Raw genomic sequence first — 22,401 nt, 5'->3', positions numbered from 1 at the left:
ACTTTCATGTTCCTACCCCTGAAGACACCAGTCATGTTGTGGGGTGCATAATGCATATAGTGTCATGCATCATTTATATATTGTTGTGTAATCTATGTCCTGCAGTTTTCAGTATATATTGTGTAATTATGTGATATAATGTGAATTGCAATGTGTTATGGAGTGTGATATAGTAATGCATATTGTATAAGTAATGGAAAGTTAATGAATAATGTAGGTAGTGTACAGTGCAGAATAAGTATAGAGTAAAGGGGGTTTTACACTAAGCGATATCGCTAGCAATATCGCTAAAACGTCACTGGTTTTGTGACGTTATAGCGATATTGCTAGTGATATCGCTATGTGTGATACTTACCAGCGACCGGCTCCCCCGCTGTCCATCGCTGATCGCGCGAGAATGTCCGGCTCCATTTCTCATCGGGCGCTTCCTGCTGAGACTTCCTGCTGTGACGTCCAGCGACGCGTGGAGGCGGGCGGGAGGACGCAGGATCGCTGTGTGTGAAAGGTGAGTATCGTGCGCTGCGTCGCTGCTGCATCGCTGTGAGATCTTTCTGTATGAAAGCTCACTAGCGATCATTTAGCGATGCACCAGCGATCCTGACCGGGTCGGATCGCTGGTTGGATCGCTGGTGCATCGCTAAATGTAAAAGGGCCTTAAGAACGAGGTTAGGAATTAGGATATAAGATAGTGACTGTAATTAGATTATGACAATAGGGTAAGGAAGTGTTAATGTTTGGGACTAGCCCATAGTGGGAGGTGCAAGTGCCAATAATAGGAGACTGCTTCCTGTTTGAAGGGGTTTGTTAGCTAGTGAGATAAGGTCAAGTTCAAGGTGCAGTTGGGCTGATAGCAAGGGCGAGTACAAATTGTTTTGGGTGGTAGGAAGCCTCATAAAAATTCCCTGCAGATATTCCTGTAACATTCAGAGCTCAAGGCTCGATTCGGGTGTTATGCTGAGCACCTTAACCCCTTCTGTACAGAGGAAGATTATTGTGGAACCACGTGTGGGAGAGGTAATGGACCTTGAGCATACTGTTAAACTGGACTGGAAATCCCTGGGGCTAGCAGGAGCAGTGAACGTAGGGACAGCCAGGCAGAACAGAAAAAAATGATGGAAGTGTACTGTACTATAGGAAAAGAAATGTGCATCGGCTCCTGAGATTGGAGACGGCTGAGACCTGCGACCTACCAGTGAGTGTAACGCACCCTACACGTGATAGCACAATTGAACAGGGCACGATTTTCCTGTAAAGTGCCAGGGTGACATGGAGAAGCAGCTTGTCCGGTCTGGCACCTTACAACTGATGGAAACAAAGGATTCATTTACTCTATGATTGTAAAGTATTGCTCTGGATCCCATAAACAGATGTTCCAGAAATTCAGCATACATAGGCTCAGAAAGGTTCTTGTTCACGTTATGCTCTAATCTATGTGTCCCAATTACACAGCTCAGGAAAGGCCACAGGTCCCTTTAGTGAACTTGAGCACCCAAGGAATAATTTTTAGGTCTGTTTTTAGATCATGAACAAGTCAAATCTTTAGGGTATATTCACAAGTAGCGTTTTTGCTGCATTTTTTTCTGCAGGCAAAACCTTCTCTCTTGGCAGTAAAGAAGCTGTGGAAAAAAAGGCAGGTTTTGCTACATTTTTTCTGCGTTTTTATGCTGATATAATTTAGTGCCTGTTGTTACTGAGTTTTCTGCATTAAAAATGCAGCAAAACCTGATACCAGCGTTATGGCTGCGTTTTTGTTCTTACTCATCCATGAGTGAAAAAATGCCGCAAATATGCTGCAAAAATGCTGAAAGAAGTGACATGCTGCAGTTTTCAAAAATTCAGTAGTTTTCTAGTTCGGTCAGGAAAAAAACTCAATGTGTATGCGTGAGATTTCTGAAAAAATTCATGACTAGACCATAAGAAAGAAACTGACCAAAAACGGCCTGCATGGCAGAGTTCCAAAACGAAAACCACTGCTAAGCAATAAGAACATAAAGTCTCGCCTCAGTTTTGTCAGAAAATATCTTGATTATCCCCAAGACTTTGGGGAGAATACTTTGCGGACTGACAATACAAAAGTTTAACTTTTTGGAAGGTGTATGTCAAATTACATCTGACATTGAAGTAACACAGCATTTCAGAAAAGGAACATCGAACCAACAATAAAATATGGCGGTGGTAGTGTGATGGTCTGGGGCTGTTTTACTGCTTTAGGACCTGGAAGACTTGCTGTGGTAAATGGAATCATGAATTCTGCTGTATACCAAAAAATCCTGAAGGAGAATGTTCGGCCATCTGCTTGTAACCTCAAACTGAAGCACGCCGGGGATATGCAGCAGGAAAATAATCCAAAACACACCAGCAAGTCCACCTCTGAATGGCTTAAGAAAAACAAAATTAAGACTTTGTAGTGGCCTAGTCAAAGTCCTAAGCTTAATCCAACTGAAATGCCGTAGCATGACCTTAAAAAGGCGGTTCTTGGTCGGAACCCCTCCAATGTGGCTGAATGACAAGATTCTGCATAGATGACATGGCGAAAATTCCTCCAGAGTGTTGTAAAAGACTCATAGCCAGTTATCGCAAATGATTGTTTGCAGTTGTTGCTTCTAAGGGTGGCCCAACCAGTTATTAAGTTTAGGGGGCAATCACTTTTTCACACAAGGCCTTGTAGGCTTGGATTTCTTTTTCCTTTAAGGATAAATACATTCTTTTAAAAACTGCTTTTTGTGTTTACTTGTGTTATCTTTGTCTAATATTTAAATTTGTTTTGTGAGATAAAACATTTAAGTGTGACAAACATGCAAAAGTATAGGAAATCAGGGAGGGGCAAAAATGTTTTCACACAACTGTAAAAGTTATACTTCAAAAATAAACAAGTCATCTGTCACGGGGCAGTAGTGGGAAAACAGGGGACGAGAAACCTGGGCCCCTGAACTGCTCCTCAGGCTAGGGGGATGCCCTGACATTCCTTAACTTGGGGGTACACTTGATGGTAATGAGGCCCAAGTCACTGACCTGTCCCTATCTCCTGTTTAGCTCTGAGCTAAATCCCCAACCCCCTCCCCAGGAGGTGAGACAGGGAAAAAAGTGAACTGCACCAAACACCAAAGGAAAGATAAGACAAACACCTCGGGGTTAAATCACCGAGCAGCAGAGTAAGGCAGCAGAGTAAGGCACCAGATCAGCATTCAGCAGAAGCACCACTGCTCTCAGCCAGCTCCTGTCTTGACCACTGTTGGTATCAAAAAGAAAGTGTATCACCAACAGTGAGCTACAGCACCTGGTGACCTTTTAAAGGAAGGTGGGAGTGGTCAACCACCTGCATAGCAAGCAGACCAACCATGCAATTACACCAGCGGCCACCGGGGGAAAAAACTGATATTAACCCCCGATGGCCTGAAAGGAAAAAAGGTTTAATATGCAAAGCAAAATCTGCCACAGATCCAAAACTGGATCGTGACAACATCTTTACTAACAGAAGCTATTCTATATTCTTGTTTTTTGTTAAACACAAAATATATAATAAGTTAAACACAAAATATACACACAACGTCATATTACCTTGATGAAGGCCATCTAGCCGAAACGTGCGTTGGGGAGGGAACACTTGGGTGGACTCACTTTACTGACCAGTCTGAAGGTAATATGACGTTGTGTGTATATTTTGTGTTTAACTTGTTGTTAGCACTTACCATGAGTGGTGGCTGGTTCCACAGCCTATGTTAGTGCTGTCTAGCCCGGATTAGGGGTCATTATGACTGGTTACTAACATTTTCTACATTTGGGATTATGATGCATGTTCTAATTTTGTATGATATATTTGTAATACTATGTATATTCCCATGTCCTGACACCATTGTGTGCCCTATTGTTTTTGCCCATGTACCTTTTATGGTCATCATTGTCTCACTTCCCCCCTTTTTTGATTATCCTGATATACTTGAATAAAATTGTTTACAAATTTGCTAAATCTGTATTGGACTTCCTTTTTTCGCTGTTTTTTCTATATATTTTATACATTTCTTTGCGATTGTCCTCTAGGTCTGTATAAATTATATCCCATTGGTTGGTAATTTATATATATAAGTGTATTTGTTTTACTATTTATTAATGGGTTATCTTTCCTTGATAATACAAAGATCTGGACAAGGAGAGGGAGAAGCTGGTGGTTGGAGTGCTTGAGGAATTTATTGTGCGACTGGTGCTTGGTTTGTTCGCTAGGAAATTCCTCATCCCATCCTACTTTATTTTCTTCCCCTATCCTTCACACCCTGGTGTATACCTCTGTGGTTTGTGAGAGTATTATTTGTCTCGTTCCCCTGTCTGTCGGGTTTGTGTACTTCGGTGCACAGTAGTGTCTCTCTTCCCCGGGTGGGGGGAAGGCGACAGACGCAGGGCTGAAGCTAGGAGACAGGGCTAGGGCGGAGGCCCCGGGGTCCTCGCCATCTGAGGTATTCCGGGGAACAGCGCGAGTTAGGGTGCCCCCTAGAGTCAGGGCCAGGAAAGGTGCCACTGGTCCCAATTTACTCGCCAGCCTTCTGTCACAACTGTGCCACCTGTGGTAGCCTCACTGCTGTGCTGTAGGCCAGCTCTGTTTAGGTGCAGCCCTGCTTCCACTCTACTGCCATCTAGTGGAGTCTGCACCTACCTACTTTGCAGCAGCGTGACATTAACTCAGAACAAAACCTTTTTCTGATCCATAATGGATCCCATCACAGCGCTGACAGGGAAATTGCAGCAGTTCAGTTTGGAGGTGGCGGATTTACGCATGGTGGTTTCACAGCCCCCTGTTACATCTGGTGTGGGGATCGCGTCATCCAGACAAATTATTGTTGAGCCCATGGTCGCGCTGCCAGACAGGTTCTCTGTTGGCGGGACAAGTTTGTTGCGTTCCTTGAGGCCTGTAAACTATATTTCCGGCTGTGTCCGGTATCCTCCGATACGGAGGAGCAACGGGTGAGGATTGTTATCTCGCTCCTGCAGGGGGACCCACAAGCATGGGCATTCTCTCTCCCTTCTGACTCACACTCACTCCAGACAGTAGAGGGGTTCTTTCAGGCTTTGGGCTTGGTGTATGACGACCCTGATCACGTCTCCTTGGCTGAGTCATCTCTGCGCCAACTTCAGCAAGGAGATGGTCTGGCGGAGGAGTACTGCTCCGAGTTTCGGCGCTGGGCAACCAACACTAGGTGGAATGACCTGGCCCTCCATAGTCAGTTCTGTGAGGGTCTCTCTGAGAGGGTAAAAGATGCATTAGCTCTCTATGAGACTCCCGATTCCCTTGAGGCGGCCATGGCTCTGGTGATCAGGGTCGATCGCCGTCTTCACCAGAGAAAAAAGGAGTCACCTCTGGGGATGGGAGGTCCGAATTTGAGCATGGCCTGTACAGAACCCACTGTGGAACCTATGCAGGTGGGTGCGGCGTCCCAATCTGGCAAACGTACAGTTGTCCGGCGTAACAGGGGAGTGTGTTTCTGTTGTGGCAAAAAGGGTCATTTTGTGAGCACATGTCCCACCTGTCATTTGTTTAAACAACCACCGGATAACTAGAGGGCCCGGGTTGCGGGGAGGTTGGCAACTCGGGTGTACTTATAACCTCGGTGGGAAAACCTCAGTTTTTCCTTCCAGCTATTGTATATATGGGTGAAATTAAGGTGGACGTATCTGCCTTCTTGGATAGTGGGGCAGGGTTTAACTTGATAGATGCCAAGTTTGTCCAGGACTAAGGCCTTGTCCCACATACCTTGTCTAGACCGATACCCATTATAGCTATCGATTCTGGCCCTCTAAAGCAGGGGCATTCACACAGGTGGTCCATGACCTGCGATTACAGGTGGGGGCCATACACTCTGAGGTGTTAAGCTGTTACGTGCTTGAGGGCCTGCCCTCACCTGTAGTACTGGGACTTCCTTGGCTCACTGAGCACAATCCGGTAACTGATTGGCAGACACAGGAAGTGGTAAAATGGGGTACATACTGTCAAGGACAATGCTTGGAAAGCCGGTTGACAGGGTGGACACTCAGTCTGTGCCCCATTACCTGTCAGACTTCGAGGATGTGTTTTCAGAGCAGGGGAGCCAAGAGTTTCCTCCTCATCGTCCTTATGATTGTGCCATTAATCTGGTACCTGGTGCCAAGCTGCCCAAGAGTAGACTTTATAACATCTCAGGTCCAGAAAGGCAGGCTATGAAGGACTATATTGAGGAAAGTCTGGCTAAGGGTCATATCAGACCATCCTCTTCTCCCCTTGCTGCAGGGTTTTTTTTTGTTGTAAAGAAGAAGGATGGGGGGTTACATCCTTGCCTGGATTTCCGGGAATTGAATGCAATCACTATCCGTGATCCATACCCGCTACCTCTGATTCCCGACCTCTTTAATCAAATTGTGGGGGAAAAATGGTTCTCTAAGATGGACCTCAGGGGGGCGTACAACCTCATCCGCATTAAGGATTGGGATGAGTGGAAGACTGCGTTCAATACGCCAGAGGGTCACTATGAGTGTCTAGTGATGCCCTTTGGGTTGACAAACGCCCCCGCCGTGTTCCAGCACTTTATAAACGACATCTTCAGTCACCTAGTAGGTAGGTTTGTTATTTACCTGGATGATATCCTTGTTTATTCACCTGACCTGGAATCACACCAGCGACATGTCAGGCAAGTCCTACACATTCTATGTGATAATAAGTTGTATGTCAAAATGGAGAAGTATATGTTCTCGGTTGAGGAGATCCCTTTTCTTGGATATGTATTATCCTCCACTGGGTTTCGCATGGATCCAGCGAAGGTCCGGGCGGTATTGGAATGGGATCGTCCTGAGGATTTGAAGGCCTTACAAAGGTATTTAGGCTTCGCTAACTACTACCGAAAGTTCATAAGAAACTTTTCGGTAGTAGCCAAACCCACTCACTGATATGACCAAAAAGGAGACAGACTTCTCCAAGTGGTCTAGTCCTGCAAGGGAGGCGTTTGACACACTGAAGGGGTGTTTTGCGTCTGCGCCGATACTTATTCAGCCTGATGTCACTCAGCCTTTCTTCGTAGAGGTGGATGCATCCGAGGTGGGAGTATTGTCGCAGGGTGCGTCTCCTGGTAAATGGCAACCATGCGCATACTTCTCTAAAAAACTTTCGCCAGCTGAGAGAAACTACGATATTGGTAATAGGGAACTCTTGGCTATCAAATGGGCATTTGAGGAATGGCGTCATTTTTTGGAGGGAGCGGTTCGCCCTGTGATGGTGATCCCTGATCATAAGAATCTGGTTTACTTGGAGTTGGCAAAACGTCTCACGCCGCGTCAGGCAAGGTGGGCATTATTCTTTACCAGATTTAACTTTTTTGTTACTTTTAGGCCATAGAGCAAGAATGTTAAATTCTTCTGCTGGTACATTCACTCAGAGCACTACATTTTCCTCGCAGTGTACTGAGGCAGAATCAGACCCTGATGAAACTCAGGTGCCCCTTCCCGCGTACTATACCACCTTACACGGTGACACAGAGGAAGGTGCACATGAAATTGAAGAGGAGGTGATGGATGACCCAGTTGTTGACCCAGATTGGCATCCATTGGGGGAAGAAGGTGCCGCTGCCAATAGCCCAGAAGAGGAGGAGGATCCGCAGCAGACAACGACATCGCAACAGCTGTTATCTGGCAGGACCGTAGCAGTCCAAAAACGTGTTACAAAAACCAAAAGGGTTGCAGGACAGCTTGGCCAGACGGTCAAATTAGCACAGCGTGCAAGGTCTCAAAATGTCTTCCATAGTAGGAAGAGTGCAGTGTGGCACTTTTTTGAACAAAATCCTAATGATCAGGCAAAAGTTATCTGTAAGAAGTGCGCAAAGACCTTTAGCCGAGGGAAAAATCTGAGAAATTTGAATACCAGTTGCATGCTTAGACATTTAACCACCATGCACTTGCAAATGTGGCGCCCCCAGGAGTATGGTCGCCACAGTGGCATTGCCTTCCTCCTAGGGAGTGTGATGTCATGCTTGGAAGCAATAAAGGATCTCTCTAGCAGTTAACCACAACACACAACACAGTTTCCATTCCAGGTCAGCAGAGGGAGCTCTGAACCAAAACTGGGGGAGGAGCTACTCTCTGGGGGCCAGGAGAGAAAATTAGGAGTTCGTATGAGGAGGGCAACGTGTGTGGACTGGCTCATTCCCAGTGATAGCGCATGATCTGGAGCCCGGTCTCCAAGGCTGTACGGACACTGATGGTCCTGCAACAGAAACCGGAGGAATAGGAAGCTGTAAAAGCTCTATTCCCACATAAGACTCGGAGGCACAACAGCGACGTGTGAGCCAGAAGAGGAAGGCTACAGCTGTCTGCCATACGAGGGAGTTCTAAAGAGAATAAGCAAGTGGAACTTCAGTGTAACACAGTACTGCAAGTACCTAAAAATAAGCGCTAGGAAGGAGACTACACAACCCATCTGCATAGAGAGATTCCTAAGTTGCTTCCAGGCTAGCCAGATCCTGTGCCATCTGTAATCTGGACCTTGGACTGCATTTGCCAAGCAAAGTAAAGGTAAAGAAACTGCACCCTGTTGTGTCCTTGCCTTCTTCCTGCAACACCCTCAGCACTGCTACATTTCTGTGCCTGACACTGCACCATCTATGTCTCTCCCCTATCTCTTCATCTACACTGCCTTGGGACTACTGCCCTACCTGTGGAGGGCCACAACATCATTGCTGCACCACACCATCTGTCCCAGAGGATCTGTCTGCAGCGTCGGCTTACCATCTTCATTGCCGAACATCACAGGTGGCGTCACGAATCATTCACTCATAAACTTTATTCCATCACTTAACCCCTTTTACATGGGCACCCAGGGCCACGGACCGGGTCACCGCTGCTGTGACATTCCCCTTTGAGAGACCAGCCCGGTACCGAGTACCCCACAGCTCTGGGAAGGCGACCCAGAAGCGTGGACGGACTACCAAAGCTCACGTACCACATGTGCACCTGCTCCGAATGAAGGTAATCAGCAACGCTACATCGCTTCCCCCACTGTAAGCCCACCGGTTAGCACACCACCAGCAGCAAATGTCGAGGTGTCGTCGCAAGGGCAAAGCAGTCATGGAATCACAATGTTATTGCTACGAAAGACTGAATCTAGGTCATCAGCAACACCACCACAACACCATCACCATCACCAACCCTCTCTCAGTCCGCCATGTCCACTGCTAGTTCCACCATATGCAGCTCTCAAGTCCAGCTCACCCTACCAGAGACTCTGAGTAGGACAAGAAAGTACTCATCTCTCATTCGCGTACACTGGCTTCGAACGCCCACATTGCCAAACTAATCTCGTTAGAGATGATGCCCTACCGGTTGGTTGAAAGCATAGCTTTCCGCGAGCTCATGGCCTACGCAGTACCACGCTATGACCTACCCAGTCGGCACTTATTTTCGCGAAAAGCCATCCCAGCCCTCCACGTGCATGTGAGAGACCGCATTGTCCATGCACTCAAGCAATCAGTGAGTGGAAAGGTGCACCTCACAACAGATGCATGGTCCAGTAGGCATAGCCAGGGCCGTTACGTGTCCATCACTGCGCACTGGGTTAATTTCGTGGATGCAGGGTCCACAGGGGACAGCGGCGGTGGGACAGTGCTGCCTAGCCCACGGTATAGGAAACAGTTGGCTGTAGGCATTCGACCCTCCTCCTCCTCCAGAAGCGAAAGCTCGTCCACAGAGCGCAGTCGCACGAGCACTCCATCCTCAGCTGGCAGTGTTGCATATGAGGTGTCCCACTATCGAACAGCTAGTGGTAAGCGTCAGCAGGCTGTGTTGAAGATGATGTGTTTGGGAGACAACAGACACACCGCGGAGGTACTGGCTGACTACTTGCAGCGACAAACTGAGTCATGGCTGGGCAGTCTACCGCTTGAGTCCAGAATTTTGTGGCAGCCATAGCCCTTTCAAAACTCAGACACATACCATGCCTGGCTCACATCTTGAACCTGGTGGTGCAGTGCTTCCTCAATAATTATCCGGAGTTAACACCCCTACTCCATAAGGTGCGAAGACTGTGCTCACACATCCGCCGGTCGCCCGTACACTCCAGTCGTATGCAGAAGCTGCAGTGATTGCTCCACCTTCCCAAGCACCGCCTAATTATCGATGTTGCAACAAGGTGGAACTCCACTCTGCACATGGTTTAGAGGCTGTGCGAACAGAGGCAGGCTGTAATTCATTTGTGGGAGGATACACGGGCAGGCAGTTTGAAGGCAGACATGGAGTTGTCTGGTGTGCAGTGGTCGAAGCTGAAAGACCTCGGTAAAGTCTTTCAGTGTTTTGAGGAATGCACACGGCTGGTAAGCGCAGACGACGCCATCATAAGCATGAGCATCCCACTTATGCGTCTGTTCATGCAAACTTTGACGCACATTAAGGAGCAGGCGTTTGCAGCCGAGGAGGAAGAGGAAAAGGGAAGCCTTGATGACAGTCAGCCATTGTCTGCTCAGGGAAGTCTCGTGGATGAGGTGGAGGAAGAAGAGGAAGAGGAGGAGGAGGAGGATGATGGGGATGATTATTTTGGGGAGGAGGATGCTTCTCAGGGGGCAAGAAAAAATGTTGGCGTGACAAGGTCAGGTACAAGGTTTGTGCGTGACTGGAGGGATGTGGATTTGCCAGAAAGTGCTCCTCCACCCAGCACTCGCAGTGCATCATTGACAACTGGAACATTGGCCCACATGTTTGATTATGCGTTGCAGATCCTAAAAAGGGGCCCCCGCATTGCCAAAATGATGACTGATGACGACTAGTGGTTGGCCAGCATCCTGGATCCACGCTATAAAGGCAAATTCCAAAACATCATGCCACAGGAGAACCTAGAGCTACTATTGGCTAACAAACAAGCAACTCTGGTAAACCGTTTGTTTGAGGCATTCCCAGCACACAGCGGCAGTGATGTTTTTCCAACAATCCTTAGGGGGCAACATGAGGTGTTCGTGGTGCACACAGCCGAAGTGGCGTTGGACACAGGGGTTTCATGACCATGTTGTGGACTGATTTTTCAAGTACCGCTCACACGACTGGTAATACTGCATCGATCGAAAGTGACAGGAGACAGCAGTTGTCAACTATGGTAACAAACTACTTCTTCTCCCATATCGATGTTCTCCCTCACTGGTCATTCCCCTTAGACTATTGGGCCAGTAAACTTGACACCTGGCCTGAATTGGCACAATATGCCTTACAGGAGATCGCTTTCCCTGCTGCTAGTGTGTTATCTGAACGAGTCTTCAGTGCTGCTGGATCAATCCTGACAGAAAAAAGAACCCGTCTGTCAATCCAAAATGTTGATGATCTAACCTTCATTAAAATGAACCATGCATGGGTTTCAAAGGATTTTTTCCCACCCTCCCCTGCTGACACGTAGGTTGCCAGAAAAATGGCTTGCTTTAGTTCTCCTCTTCCGCGGACTTCTCCAATTACTCCATTTGCAGCTGCTGAATGTCCAATATCACCATATGCCAATTTTTCCACCTCCCTAACTGGGCTGCCTCCCCCCACAGGGCCGGGGTCACCACCTGGCGCACGCACCCGTGCGAGTGCCGTTGCCCTGGACAGGTGGGTGGACACACTGTTTGGCAACGGCACTGGCACAAGGTCCCTCATAGTACAATCAAGTGTCTCTGACGGTGGGGGTGCACACCCGCCGTCAGACACACCGGCGTACTAATAGGAGTCCTGTGCCAGTGCCGTCGCCAAGGAGTAGGCCCCCCCTGCTTGCTCAGGATCACAGCACTTGCAAAGTTGAAATACCTCTCCCTGCTCCACCGCCGTGACGTCTTCCGCGCTTCCTGACAGTGACATTCTGGTCAGAGAGCGCGATGACATCACGTCTGTACGCCCTCTGCCTAAACAGTCCAAGTGCAGTGAGATGGAAGATGGGGACGACGAGGAGTCCAGACTAGTACAGGGATTCCCTAGCGAGGAGACTTATTTGTTTTCAATGTTGGGACAGCTATTTTTGGGGAGCACTATACTCTGGAGAATGATATATGAGGCCCACCATACACTGGAGCATTCCAAAGGTGGACTTCAGACACTGGAGCAGCATTTACAGGGCCCATTATGCACTGGAGCATTAGAAATGGGGCCCATTATATATGGAGCATTATTTGGGCCCATAACACAGTGGAGCTTCATCCATGGGGACCAACATATACTGTAGCATTATGTGGAAGCTCATCATATACTGTTTCAAACATTATATGGGACCAATTATTCTGTATGGAGAAATATATGGGCCTCATTACTCTGTATAGCGCACTATGCGGTGGCCACAATAATGTATGGAGTAATATACTGTCCGTTTTTGGAGCTATTGGAGAATTTAAAATGGATATCAGTCATGAGATGTAAGAAGTGAAGTATTTTTCATTGTACTATACCGCTATTTCTCTGCCGTATCAGAGGATCATGAATTGTGGCATGTGTTAAAGGAGCCCATTGACACTCTTTGGCCCTGGGCCCACGAAAATCTGGAGCCAGCCCTAACCCCCCACAACTTTAGCCAAATAACCCCCAGTTTTCAATGCCTAACTATTATTATAAAGTAAATTAAAGTTGACAAGCTTAAGTAATAAGAATTGATGTTTTAGGCAATAAAATGGGCACTGTAGGTGTATTTCCTGTCCTCCACTCACTGCTGACTTTTCTTCCCCATTGACTTGCATTGGGTTTCGTGTTTCAGTCGGCCTTCGACTTTTCACGATAATCGGCCGATTTAGTTCGACCCGACTTTTGAGAAAGTCGGGTTTCATGAAACCTGACTCGACCCGAAAAAAGGCAAAGTCGCTCATCTCTAGTTACCACTACAGAACAGAGCCGGAAGACCGCAGGGTCTGATGGCTTCTGCTTTGCCGCTGAGAAGAAGCACTTCTCCGGCATATTAAAGGTGTTTGTTTTCTTTCAGCAGGACAAAGGTTACTCTGCCATGTGGAAATCCCTGCTACCAGCTGTGCTTGGGTAACCACTCCTCTCTCCTATAAAAGCTAGGTCTGCTGGCCAGATCTTTGTCTGAGTTAGCATTTGCTACAAAGATCTGGATAAGGAGATGGAGAAGCTGGTGTTTGGAGTGCTGGAGGAATTTATTGTGCGACTGGTGCTTGGTTTGTACGCTTGGAAATTCCTCATCCCGTCCTGCTTTATTTTCTCCCCCCCCCCCCCCCGTCCTTCACACCCTGGTTTATACTTCTGTGGTTTGTGAGAGTATTATTTGTGAGTGGAATTTTCTTTTACCCTTGTCTCGTTCCTCTGTCTGTCGGGTTTGTGTACTTCGGTGCACAGTAGCGCCTCTCTTCCCCGGGTAGGGAGAAGGGGATAGACGGAGGGCTGAAGCTAGGAGAATGTCCTCGCCATTTGTGGCATCCCAGGGAACAGGGCGAGTTAGGGTGCCCCCTAGTGTCAGGGCCAGGAAAGGTGCCCCAGGTCCCAGTTTACTCGCCAGCCTTCCGTCACAACTGTGCCACCTGTGGTAGCCTCACTGCTGCGCTGTAGGCCAGCTCTGTTTAGGTGCAGCCCTGCTTCCACTCTACTGGCATCTAGTGGAGCCTGCACCTACCTACATTGTAGCAGCGTGACATTCACTTTATGTAGTAATAACTCTGGAACGCTTCAACGGATCCTACTGATTCTGACATTGTTTTTTTTGTGACATATTGTACTTCATATTACAGTAATGGTAAATTTTGGTCCATATGATTTGCGTATATTTAGAAAAATATGAAAAATTTTCCAAAAACGTAGAAAATTTTGAATCAGAAAGTTATGCCACCCCAAATAATTAATAAGTAATACATGTTTAATTTACATGAGCCCAATTATTGAAACATATTTTTTTATTAGGAAGTTAGAAGGGTTACAAGTTGACCAGTGATTTCTAATTTTTCCAACATAATTTACAAATCTTTTTTTTAGGGACTTCATCACATTTTAAGTGACAGAAAATACCCAAAAGTGACACAATTCTAAAAACTGCACCCTGAAAACCACATTCAAGAAGTTTATTAACAATTCAGGTTCTTCACAGGAATTAAAGGAATGTGGAAGGAAAAAATGAACATTTTACTTTTTTTCAGAAAAATTTTGCTTTAGCCCCAAACTTTTTACTTTCACAAGGGTGACAGGAGAAAATGGACCCCAAAGTTTGTTGTGCAATTTCTCCGATACTCCATATGTAGGAGAAAACTACTGTTTGGGAACACATATTTTATCAAACAAAGAAAAAAAGATTGACCTAAAAAATGGCACTTCCCATCAAATATGCATCCTACAAAAAATGGAAGTCAACTCCTTATCATAATAAATAGTAATCCATCTTTATTCAAACAAACATGTTCCTTTAAAAAGTAGACAATGGAAATACAACTACAAAAAAAGACTAGCAACACAAGTCAAAAAATACAGCCCATCTCTATTTCTGGTGTTCACAACCATTTTTTGGGGAAAAAATGTTAAATTCTTGTGGAAAAGAATTTTTCCTACAACAAATATGAAATAATCCCTGCAGATTATCAACACACAGGTGTCCACATAATGAACTCCATGAACAATAAAGCAAAGATTTTTCTTACAAAAAGGCAGCACACTAACAAGAAGATAATTAGCATATAATTTGCAAAGTGCAAAAAGTGCATAGCAGCAAAAACAATTTTTTGTTTTGAATTAGTCATACAAAGCCTCTTCATAAAGTGCAATAGTGTAGTACAAAATGTAGAGAGATAAATGTGATAAGCAGCTTGTCAATATGTAAACTTAACCGCTATGTCTGCAAAAGTGTAAATAATGCCCAGCAGCTAAAAACATAATGGAGATATCATACCAAACAAGGAGTCATAAGGTGGAAAATGGCACCAAGAGAACTATACCTGACCTGTGAGCAGCCCTGATGCCCCGACGCGCGTTTTGCGTATAGCTTCTTCCTATTACCCCCATAGTGGTTAGTGGCGTCTGCCGAAGTGGTACTGTGCACATTTGGCGCGATTATATAGTCCGTCCTTTTGCTGGCACTGCAGCGCTGAGCACTGATTGTCTAGAGGAACTCTAGTCCTGTGCCTCTGGGACAGAGTTCTGTGACCTTTAATTAGCACTCACCGAGCCGAGCTCTGTGAGTTCAACAGGCTCCAACGTTTGTTTTAGCGGCTTTGTAAAGCAACAGTGTTTGCTTCCATTCACACTGGGTGAAGTTAACCCACGTGTGAGCAAGCGTTCATCTACCATCTTGTTCCGCCATTACTCAGCAGCAGGTTCCATCTCTGCATGGTGGACCCTGGGCTGCGAACGCACCTCATATCTCCTCATATTATTTGGTGCGTTACGCAGGCCCTAACACCCCATACTGTTTTTTTTTCAATTATTTAAATAAATAATTTTAAAAAAATGGTGTGGGGTCCCCCCATTCTTGACAACCAGACTTGCTAAAGAAGACAAATGGGGGCTGGTATTCTCAGGCTGGTAAGGGGCCAAAGATATTGCCCCCCGCTCAGCCTAAAAATAGCTGCCCAGAAGAGGCACATCTATTAGATGCTCCAATTCTGGCACTTTGCCTGGCTCTTCCCACTTGCTCTGTAGCGGTGGCAATTGGGGTTCATATTTGCGGGGTTGATGTCACTTTGTATTGTCAGGTGACATCAAGCCCACTGATTAGTAATGGAGAGGCGCCTGTAAAGACATAGCCAGAATAAAGTCCTTTATTAGAAATAAAGCAAAACACACTTTTACTTTTTTATTTAAAAATAACAAACACAGTTATGCTCACCTAACACCTAATTTCACTGAAGCCCTTGATCTCCTGTAATAAATCAAAAATTAAACATCAACAATATACCATACCTGTCTGTCATTCTGTCTCACACCGTAATCCATGTATGGGGGATAAACAGTTTTCAACCTGGATGGTGCCAAGATGTGACTGTCCAGGCTGAGAACCACTGGTGAATGAGCTGCTTTGAACACAGCATCAATGACGGGTGCTGACATCATAGAGGTTACCTCCAGTCACTGAGGCTCTGTTCCCAGCCGGGCTGAACTGCCGTGCCTTCGATGAGATCTCCGCTAGCACCGTGAGAGTTTTTCTTTTGACAGCGTGGGAATGATTTCACTGCCGATCAGAAGCGGTGTTTGCTGCACTGTCATGCACATGACAGAGTGGCAAACACTGGATGTTCGGGCTCCCCACTCAAGTGAATGGGGTATGAGTCCGGGTTCAGGTCTGAGTATGGTTTTGGTACCCGAACCCAAACTTTTTGTAACTGTTCGGCTGAACCCGCCGGACCCATCCAGGTGTCCACCCATCTTGATTCGCTACTCAAGTTTGCATCGGGATGCTCATATGTGCACCAAGCATTGTAGATGCTCGAGAGACCCAGATGCAAACTTAAATAGTGCGCACTTGTCATCATATTGTCATCATTTTTTTATAACTTCTGAAAAAACCCTAACCCCAATGATAACCCTAGCCCAACTCTAACCATAGCTCAATCAAAACCCTAACCCTAGCCTAAACCTACCCTAACTCCAACCCTAACATTACCATAACCCTAGCCTAACCTCAATGCTATCCCTAGCTTAACCCCAACTCTAACTCCAACCCTAACCCTAATGGCAAAGAATGAAAGAAATAAAAATGGTAAAATAAAAAAAAATATTCTGACTAAGGGGATGCCACGGGCTGGGGGAGATAACATACTAATTATTGACTTTTGACCACTGTGCTAGATCTATCACAGTGATCAAAATGAACCAATAATAAAAATCACCGCTGTTGTCGGGTGCCGGCCATCAGACTTTGGTGGGAGCACAGAGCATGCGCCTGACATTTTTTTTCCAGGAGAAGTTGGCGGAGGGCCGGGGATGGAGCTGGAGGGACTGACAGATGGCGGAGGTACTGGAGGGGTACGGGAACCTCATTTCTCTTTCCTCTGAGTCTGACATGTACTGTATATCATGTCAGAACAGATATTTTTTGTACATAATCTCCGTTATTCATAGAATAAAGGAGATCAAGTGACATGGGACCGGAAAAAACATCCCTAATCATGTTCTCCAGGGTCTCTGCCATGCCGGGTAGCTGAAATCTGGGAGAATTTCCAATGCTGTGGGGGCACTATATGCTTAAGCTCCTGTCACACATAGCGATCTCGCTAGCAAGATCGCTGCTGAGTCACAAGTTTTGTGACGCAACAGGGATCTCACCAGCGAGATCGCTGTGTGTGACACTGACCAGCGACCGGCCCCCCTGCCAGTATCGCTGATCGTTGATGAAAAGCCCTGGACATTTTTTTGATCGCTGGTCTCCCGCTGGACAGCACGCATCGCTGCGTGTGACAGGCGGGAGACCAGCGATCAGCGCGCTGGTAACTAAGGTAAACACAGGGTTTCTATGCACCGGGCGGTGCTTAGAAACCCGATGTGTACCTTAGTTACCAGCGCGCTGATACAGGGAGCTGGTAACCAAGGTACACATCGGGTTTCTAAGTGACGCACGCCCCTTAGAAACCCGATGTGTACCTTAGTTACCAGCTCCCTGCATCAGCGCGCTGGCTACTAAAGTACACAGCGACACCGCGGGCTCAGCGTCGCTGGTGCTGATCGCTGGTGAAGCTGTCTGTTTGACAGCTCACCAGCGATCATGTAGCGACTCACCAGCAATCCTGACAAGTTGATATTGTTGTCGGGATCGCTGGTGAGTTGCTATGTGTGGCGGAGCCCTTATTCCCAATCGTTGCTTTAAGACGGCAATGAGGGAATAAGGCGAATCGGCAGTCGTTAAGGGGTGAATGAAGTCAGAAAGCGATGACAAACACTCACAAATCAGTATAACCTACATTACACTGTCAAAGATTTTTGTTAACTAAATGTTCGTTTTGACACATAATACACCATCTAAACAAAAAAAATGCCTTTTTTTGTCTACTAGCATATTCATTAAACATGGAGAAATATTTAGAATGATATTTCGCAATTTGGAAGACTGAAAATGGAAAAAAAAGAATGCAAGACTTCAATTTTATATACAAAAGAATTATCTATATGTGTAGTAGGAAAAAAATAGTTTACCTGTATTCAGGATGTAGACATCACTGTAGTACACTCCATCTGCTGAACATCCGCCAAACATATATATTTTTTCTCCGACAGGGGCAAATGTGTGACCCGATCTTAATATAACACATCAATGAATTACTACGTTTTGTTCAAAAATAACAATTATATCTGGATGATCAAAGGAATTACTTTATAATTTAGGTTTGCAAAATAATTTAAATTTTTACCTTGCCTCGGGCATAGAGCCAGATGTCTTTACTGGCACCCATGTTTCAGAAACTGAAATTTAATCAGTGACAAAAGAAGAAAAATAATTACAATTATTATTCTTTTTTTTTTAAGGCAAATATTTATACCTCCATAATCTAGTCAACTTAAAATTACCCAGAATCTACTCAGCTAGTCTCAAGATGCTTTCTAAAGCCTGTACAGCAAAAGGGCACACTCATAAGGCTGGTTTCACACTTGTGTTTTTTTTCGCGGCATTTTAGCGCTAAAAAACGCATGCGCTTTTTTTTCCTATACTTTGCATGGGATGCGCTTATGTGCGCATACACATGCGTTTGTATGCGTTTTTCCGCGCATGCGTTTTTTTGCGGTATGCGCTCGGGCGCACAAAATGCATCCTGTTGCATTTTTTGGGCGTCCGACTTGCCTCAAAAAAACGCATGCGCACGCAATGCGTTTTTTTACAGCAAGACACCCATTATAAGTCTATGGGTGCGCATATGTGCGCATTGGCATGCTTATGTAGGCGTTTTTTTGCGCATGCGTTTTTTTTTTTACCATTAGTTGGACAATGGAATTTAGGGGTTTGGGTTAGAGTTGGGGTTAGTTAAGGGGGTTTAGGGCTAGGGTTAGGGTTAGCTAGGGTTTAGGGTTAGGGTTAGTATGGTTTGGTTAAGGGTTAGGGTTAGGGTCAGGGTTAGGGTTAGTATGGTTTGGTTAAGGGTTAGGGTCAGGGTCAGGGTTAGGGTTAGGGTCAGGGTTAGGGTTAGGGTTAGGGTCAGGGTTAGGGTTAGGGTTAGTAAAGTCATGGTTTGGGTTAGTGTGAGGGGCCACCTAATGTTGGAAAAAAATGCAAACGCGGTAAAAACGCACTAAAAACGCATACAAACGCATAAAAACGCTGCGTTTTTTTCATGCATGCTCATAAAAATGCTTGAAAAAAACGCAGCATTTGTATGCGTTTTTTCAATGCGTTTTTTTGCGGGAAAAACGCGCTGCAAAAAAAAGCAAGTGTGAAATTAGCCTTACTTGAACGATTCCTCCTTTCCTCCCAGTAAAATGATAACACTTTGGCTATGTGCACACATGCAGTATTTGTCAGTATTTTACATCAGTGTTTGTAAGCCAAAATCAGGAATGGAACTATAAGAGGAATAGTATAAGACCACAGATTTAGTATTTTACATCAGTATTTGTAAGTAGGCACAAGCAAACTTTTTAAGGTTTGGTTACGATCGTAGAACTTCCTGATGTTTGCCGAACAATTTGCCAAACAATTTGCTAAACGTATCCAAACCCCACTGAATTCAATTTGGAAGGCAAAACCAAACACATAGACAATACCTTCAGGGGGGCCCAAAAGCTGCTAAAACAGCTCAAATTAGTGGCAGACACCAGGAAAAGTGGCATCAATTGACCCAGAGTACAAATAGTATAATTGTGCTGCATGGATGCATGGGACAGGGCCTGGAACAGCATTTCTAGCAAAAACATGGATCAGTAACAGGTGGATGAGTGACATGTGTAGTCCCGGTGGTCTGAGAGCCCTGACAAATTCAGCCAATACACATGAAGGAGACCCAACTTGCAGTCCAAACATTTCCAAAACAGCTATAGTGAGACACCAGGAAAAGTGGCATCAATTGACCCACAGTAGAAATGTTATAATGGTGCAGCAGTCAGGTATGGGCCATGCATGAGACAGGGTCTGGGCCAGCATTTACAGCTTTGAAATTAAAATGAAATTATGAAGTGGGTGAGGGACCGGTGTAGGTCTGCTGTGTTGGTAGCCCTGCCAAATTCAGGCAACACACATGAAGAAAACCCAAATTAGAGTCTAAACATTTCCAAAAATTAGGGGCAGATGCCAGGAAAAATGGCATCAATAGACCCACATAGAAATTGTATAATGGCACAGCATGGGGGAGTTGGGACTGGGCCTGGTCCAGCATATCTGTGACTAGCGTCAGCTTACGCTGAGTCGTTTTCCTTTTGAATGAGTGGACCCTCTGGGCCGTGGCACCCACCCACCTAAGGCGAGCTGACCTAGTGAGAATCCACCCCCTATACAGGGAGTGTCAGGGGCAAGACCAAGGGGGTGAGCCACCACAGCAGCTGGACCAGACGGCCGGCTCAGGGAAACAAGACAAGGTGAGACAAGACGTTAGTTCAAGGAAACTTCATTAAGGAACACTTCTGGGTACAACATGTGCAAAACGTGAACACACAAAGTAAATAAAGCAAGATGCATGCAAGGGCACGCCGAGGTCCAAGGCATGAGGAACACTTCAGGGTATAACAGGTGCAAAACGTGAACACACAGAGTACATAGAGCAAGGTGCGTGCAAGAGCACGCCGAGGTCCAAAGCATGGTACGTGCAGATGGTAGACAGAGGCACGAGGACATCAGACTCCGGACAGCAGGCAACGATCAACCGGGACATCAGGTTCTGTAGCTCTGTAGGTGATTGGTAGGTTCCGGACATTCGGTAAGCAAACCAGGGTTCCATGCAAGGAGACAGGACAAAGTTAGAAACAGGATGCCTGTGAATGAACACGCCCGGGTCAGGTTCACAGGACAGAGGCCTGCGCATGCCAAGGGGCATGCCAGGGACAGGTACAGGGACGCTGGCCTGCGCGTGCGAAGAGACACGCCAGGGAGAGATACAGGATGGAGGCCTGCGCGTGCAGAGGACACGCCAGGGACCGAGATAGGGTACGGTGGCATCGCAATCCGGGGTGCTGGCATCGACCGACAGGGTCCAGGTATCAGACTGCGGAAATCAGCTCCGGACATCAGGCCGCAGTCATCTAGGTCCGGACCTCTGGCAGCGGTCGGCAGGTTACAGAATCCGGCAGGCAAGACAGGGTTCAGAGCAGAGCAAAGTAGCAAAAGACTTTGTGCAAGACTAGCACGAAAAGGCACAGTGCGAAAACCAGCGTGCGTGCAAGGTAGCACGGAAACCACGGCTGGGGCACCGGCAGGCGGTACCGACGGTGGCATAAGCAGGCGGGCACGACTTAGAGGTAGCACAGCTGCGGCTCACATAGCCGGTAACTATTATAGCACTGGACGGCGGGCACGGCTGAGGCACACAGGCGAGCACGACTAGAGGCGGCACGGCTGAGGCACAACAGGCAGGCACAGGGCGACCAGGCGTGTGCACGAGGGCACGGAGCCACAAGGCAGGGCTAGGCAAAGGTACAGGACAGAGACGCGTGCGAAACAGCACGACAAAGCCTAGTACAAAAAGTGCAAGGGCGCACGAAACATCAGAGACAAGGCATAGGGTAAGAGGCAGAGTCCTGCGCATGCAGAGGGCATGCCAGGGGCAAAGTACAAGACGAGGCCTGCGCGTGTGGAGAGACACGCCAGGGACAGGGACAGAGTCTAGTAGCGGAGCGTAGGCCGAAGCCCAGAGCCGGGCCAAGGGAGAGCCTTGGGACTAGACAGAGTACAGAGCGGAGATCTGCACATGTAGAGAGGCATGCCAGGGACAGGGTACAGAACGGAGGCCTGCACGTGTAGAGAGACACGTCAGGGACAGGGTACAGAACGGAGGCCTGCACGTGTAAAGAGACACATCAGGGACAGGGTACAGAGCGGAGGCCTTCACGTGTAGAGAGACACGTCAGGTACAGGGTAGAGAGTGGAGGCCTGCACGTGTAGAGAGACACGTCAGGGACAGGGTACAGAGTGCAGGCCTGCACATGTAGAGAGACACATCAGGGACAGGGTACAGAGCGGAGGCCTGCACATGTAGAAAGACACGTCAGGGACAGGGTACAGAACATAGCATAACAAGGAAGCATAGTGAGGACAAACAAAGCACGAAGGACAACACGAGACAAAGCACGAGACAAGAGACGAAATACGAGCATGGAGCGTGTGCAGAGACGCACGACAGAGCAAAGTGCAAGGGCACAGAATAGAGGGAGCAACCCAGCAGACCAAGCAGCCATGCAGGGAAGCAACACAATACTCAGGCCCTGACCATAGGAAGGGGCGGTCTGATATAGGGCATAGCACCTCCACTTCCGGGTCAGGACCAGGGAAGAACTTCCAGTTCAGATCCTCCAGGATCACAGGGAGCAGTCACATGATCAGGATTCCAG

The 22,401-nt window shown here is 46.8% G+C and overlaps 1 protein-coding gene across 1 annotated transcript in view; it reads right to left on the bottom strand.

Moving 5' to 3' along the window:
- LOC141089047 (kelch domain-containing protein 1-like) overlaps positions 1-22,401 on the bottom strand; it is a 210,138-nt gene that overhangs the window by 128,008 nt on the left and 59,729 nt on the right. The window contains exons 8-9 of the mRNA XM_073575317.1: positions 18,285-18,336; positions 18,070-18,170 (exon numbers count right to left, since the gene is read on the bottom strand). Coding sequence (XP_073431418.1) covers positions 18,070-18,170; positions 18,285-18,336 — 153 coding nt within the window. The remainder of the gene's footprint in view (positions 1-18,069; positions 18,171-18,284; positions 18,337-22,401) is intronic.

The sequence above is a fragment of the Dendrobates tinctorius genome, unplaced genomic scaffold (assembly GCF_039654945.1).
Source record: "Dendrobates tinctorius isolate UK_male_01 unplaced genomic scaffold, ASM3965494v1 ptg000044l, whole genome shotgun sequence".
Taxonomy (NCBI): Eukaryota; Metazoa; Chordata; class Amphibia; order Anura; family Dendrobatidae; genus Dendrobates; species Dendrobates tinctorius.
Note: the sequence above shows the minus strand (reverse complement) of the source record. Positions and strands in the feature narration are given on the sequence as shown.